The 4,564-nt window shown below is 67.1% G+C and overlaps 1 protein-coding gene across 1 annotated transcript in view; it reads right to left on the bottom strand.

Annotated features, from left to right (window-relative positions):
* Nucleotides 1-6: 6 nt before the first annotated feature.
* LOC112963845 (serine/threonine-protein phosphatase 2A 65 kDa regulatory subunit A alpha isoform-like) overlaps nucleotides 7-4,564 on the bottom strand; it is a gene marked incomplete at both ends in the record, with an annotated part of 11,726 nt that continues 7,168 nt past the window's right edge. The window contains 3 exons of the mRNA XM_026061283.1: nucleotides 7-645; nucleotides 1,062-1,235; nucleotides 3,544-3,678. Of these exons, the coding sequence (XP_025917068.1) occupies nucleotides 7-645; nucleotides 1,062-1,235; nucleotides 3,544-3,678 (948 nt within the window). The remainder of the gene's footprint in view (nucleotides 646-1,061; nucleotides 1,236-3,543; nucleotides 3,679-4,564) is intronic.

Raw genomic sequence — 4,564 nt, 5'->3', positions numbered from 1 at the left:
CCAGGGCCTCCCAGTACGCACCAGTGCCTCCCAGTATGGACCGGGGACTCCCAGTACGGACCAGTGACTCCCAGTATGGACCAGTAATTCCCAGTACGGACCAGGGGCTCCCAGCATGGACCAGTAACTCCCCGTATGGACCAATAACTCCCAGTACGGACCGGGGGCTCCCAGTACGGACCAGTGCCTCCCAGTATGGACCAGGGGCTCCCAGTATGGACCAGTGGCTCCCAGCATGGACCAGTAACTCCCCGTATGGACCAGTGCCTCCCAGTATGGACCGGGGCCTCCCAGTACGGACCAGTGGCTCCCAGCATGGACCGGGGCCTCCCAGTATGGACTGGGGCCTCCCAGTACGGACCAGTAACTCCCAGTATGGACCAGTGGCTCCCAGTATGGACTGGGGCCTCCCAGTATGGACCAGTAACTCCCAGCATGAACCGGGGCCTCCCAGTACAGACCAGTAACTCCCAGTACGGACCAGGGGCTCCCAGTATGCCCAGTAACCCCCGGGGCCTCCCCCCAGTCCCACCAGTGCCCTCCCAGCCCCCCCCCGCCGCAGGGGCCCAGGCGTCCGGGCTCACCGTGGTCGACGAGCCAGGCCATGCAGAGCGAGTTGAGCTTCTCGTCGAAGAACTCGACGCCCTGCCGGCGGCACCAGCAGGAACCAGTAAGAACCAGTATGAACCAGTACGAACCAGTACGAACCAGTACGAACCAGTACAAACCAGTATGAACCAGTATGAAGCAGTGCCCTGTCTCTACCTCTCCCAGTGCTCCCAGTTGCCCTCCCAGTGCTCCCAGTCGCCCTCCCAGCGCTCACCAGCTGCCCGGCCAGCAGCGGCATGTACTCGATGATGGCCAGGCCCTCGCTCCCAGTGCTCCCAGTCGCCCTCCCAGTGCTCCCAGTGCTCCCAGTTGCCTCCCAGTCGCCCTCCCAGTGCTCCCAGTCGCCCTCCCAGTGCTCCCAGTTACCCTCCCAGTGCTCCCAGCGCTCCCAGTCGCCCTCCCAGTGCTCCCAGTGCTCCCAGTTGCCTCCCAGTCGCCCCCCCAGCGCTCACCAGCTGCCCGGCCAGCAGCGGCATGTACTCGATGATGGCCAGCCGCACGCGCCACTTCGCGTCCTCCGCCAGCTCCACGATGGCCGGCAGCAGCGACTGCGACAGCTGCCGGATGCCGATGACCTCGTTGACGCAGTCCAGGTTGGAGATGATGTTGAGCCGCACCTCGGGGCACTGCGGGCACACGGCAAGGACACGCGTGTTAGCGCACACATGGGACGCGGGACACGCGTGTCGGGGCACCTCGGGGCACTGCGGGGACATGGGACACGGCAAGGACACGCGTGTCAGGGGACACACGGGACACGTGTGTCGGGGCACCTCCGGGCACTGCGGGCACACGGCAAGGACACAGCAAGGACACGCGTGTTAGGGGACACACGGGACGCGGGACACGCGTGTCGGGGCACCTCGGGGCACTGCGGGCACACGGCAAGGACACGGCAAGGACACGCGTGTTAGCGCACACACGGGACACGGGACACGCGTGTCGGGGCACCTCCGGGCACTGCGGGCAACGACACGGCAAGGACACGCGTGTCAGGGGACACATGGGACGCGGGACATGCGTGTCGGGGCACCTCGGGGCACTGCGGGGACATGGGACACGGCAAGGACACGCGTGTTAGGGGACACACGGGACACGGGACACACGTGTCAGGGCACCTCCAGGCACTGCGGGCAACAACACGGCAAGGACACGCGTGTTAGGGGACACACGGGACGTGGGACACACGTGTCAGGGCACCTCCGGGCACCACGGGCACACGCGACACGGCACACGCACATTAGGGGACACACGGGACACGTGTCAGGGCACCTCTGGGCACTGCGGGCACACGGCAAGGACACGCGTGTTAGGGGACACACGGGACATGGGACACACATGTCAGGGCACCTCCGGGCACTGCAGGGACACAGGACACAGCAAAGACACGCGTGTCAGCGCACATGGGACATGGGGCACACATGTTAGGGGACACAGCACATGGGACGCACGTGTCAGGGCACCTCCAGGCACTGCAGGGCAACAACACGGCAAGGACACGCGTGTCAGGGGACACGGGACACACGTGCTAGGGGACACAGGACACAGGACACGTGTGTCAGGGCACCTCCGGGCACCGCAGGGCAACATGGCACACAGGACACGCGTGTTAGGGGACACGGGACACATGTCAGGGGACACAGGACACGGGACACGGGTGTCAGGGCACCTCCGGGCACTGCGGGGGGGAACACGGCAACGACACGCATGTGAGGGGACACGGGACACGTCAGTGCACCTCCGGGCACCGCAGGGACAGGACACGGGAACAACACGTGTGGGGGGGGACACGGGACACGTGTGAGGGGACACAGGACATGGGACACACGTGTCAGCGCACCTGCGGGCGCTGCGGGGGGGACACGGCAAGGACACGCGTGTCGGGGGCTCAGCACACGCATGCGGGGCGGCAGCTCACCGCCGGGCACCGCGGGCGCCACGGCACACGCACACGCGTCACAGGACCCAGCACACGCGTGCGTCACGGACACGGCACACGCGCGACAACCCCTGACATCACGTGACGACGCGTGACGACGCGTGATGCCCTGTGACACCCCGTGACACCCCATAACGACATGTGACGACACGTGACGATGTGTGACGACGCGTGACATTGCGTGACGAGGCGTGACGTGGCCCGTGACGACCCACCTCGTCCTTGAGCCGGGCGAGGAAGAGCGGCAGCAGACGCCACCGGGGCCGTGGCGCGACCCGTGACGCCCCGTGACGCCCCATAACGACACGTGATGCCGCGTGACACCCCGTGACATTGCGTGACGAGGCGTGACATTGCGTGACGCCGCGTGACGACCCACCTCGTCCTTGAGCTGGGCGAGGAAGAGCGGCAGCAGACGCCACCGGGGCCGTGGCGCGACCCGTGACGCCCCGTGACGCCCCATAACGACACGTGACAACGCGTGATACCCCGTGACGACACGTGACGCGGCCCGTGACGACCCATAACTACGTGTGACGACCCGTGACGATGCATGATGATGTGTGACGCCCCGTGACGACACGTGATGACGTGTGACGACGCGTGACGCCCCGTGACATTACATGACGACCCACCTCGTCCTTGAGCCGGGCGAGGGAGAGCGGCAGCAGACGCCACCGGGGCCGTGGCGCGACCCGTGACGCCCCGTGACGCCCCATAATGACATGTGACAACGTGTGATACCCCGTGACGACACGTGACGCGGCCCGTGACGACCCATAACTACGTGTGACGACCCGTGACGATGCATGATGATGCGTGACGCCCCGTGACATTACATGACAACCCACCTCGTCCTTGAGCTGGGCGAGGAAGAGCGGCAGCAGACGCCACCGGGGCCGTGGCGTGACCCGTGACGCCCCATAACTACGTGTGACGATGCGTGACGACGCGTGACATTGCGTGACATTGCGTGACGCCGCGTGACGACCCACCTCGTCCTTGAGCTGGGCGAGGAAGAGCGGCAGCAGGTGCTCCACCGTGTTGTCCTTGCCCAGGATCGGCGACAGCCCCATGATCACCGACGCCAGCGCCGACTTCACGTGCTGGTTCGCGTCCGACACCAGCTCCTGGGGACACACGCGTCACACGCGTCACACGCGTCACCCCGGCGGCCGGGGGGGGGGGAGGGGGGCGGCACGCGTGTCCCCGGGGCGTCCCCCCACCCCACGGTGTCCCCACGGTGTCCCTCCGTCCCACGGTGTCCCCAACGTGTCCCCATGGTGTCCCCCCGCCCCATGGTGTCCCCAAAGTGTCCCCACGGCATCCCCCTGCCCCTTGGTGTCCCCTTGGTGTCCCTGGGGCGTCCCCACAGTGTCCCCCCACCCCATGGCATCCCCAAAGTGTCCCCATGGGGTCCCCGTGGTGTCCCCCCACCCCTCAGTGTCCCCTTGGTGTCCCCATGGTGTCCCCCCACCCCACGGTGTCCCCAAAGTGTCCCCACGGGGTCCCCTCACCCCTTGGTGTCCCCACGGCGTCCCCACGGCATCCCTCCACCCCACAGTGTCCCCACAGTGTCCCCACAGCATCCCTCCACCCCACGGTGTCCCCAAAGTGTCCCCACGGGGTCCCCTCACCCCTTGGTGTCCCCACGGCGTCCCCACGGCATCCCTCCACCCCACGGTGTCCCCACAGTGTCCCCAAAGTGTCCCCATGGGATCTCCCCACCCCTTGGTGTCCCCATGGCATCCCCAAAGTGTCCCCACAGCGTCCCCCCACCCCATGGTGTCCCCAAAGTGTCCCCATGGGGTCCCCGTGGTGTCCCCCCACCCCATGCTGTCCCCACGGAGTCCCTCCACCCCATGGCGTCCCCAAAGTGTCTCCACGGTGTCCCCACAGCGTCCCCGGGGTGTCCCCCCCCACCCCTCAGTGTCCCCTTGGGGTCCCCGTGGTGTCCCCCCGCCCCGCGGCATCCCCGCGGCGTCCCCAAAGTGTCCCCACGGTGTCCCCACGGCA

This window comes from Apteryx rowi, unplaced genomic scaffold (genome assembly GCF_003343035.1).
Source record: "Apteryx rowi isolate R43461 unplaced genomic scaffold, aptRow1 scaffold_1798, whole genome shotgun sequence".
Classification (NCBI taxonomy): domain Eukaryota; kingdom Metazoa; phylum Chordata; class Aves; order Apterygiformes; family Apterygidae; genus Apteryx; species Apteryx rowi.
This window is presented reverse-complemented; position numbering and strand designations above follow the sequence as displayed.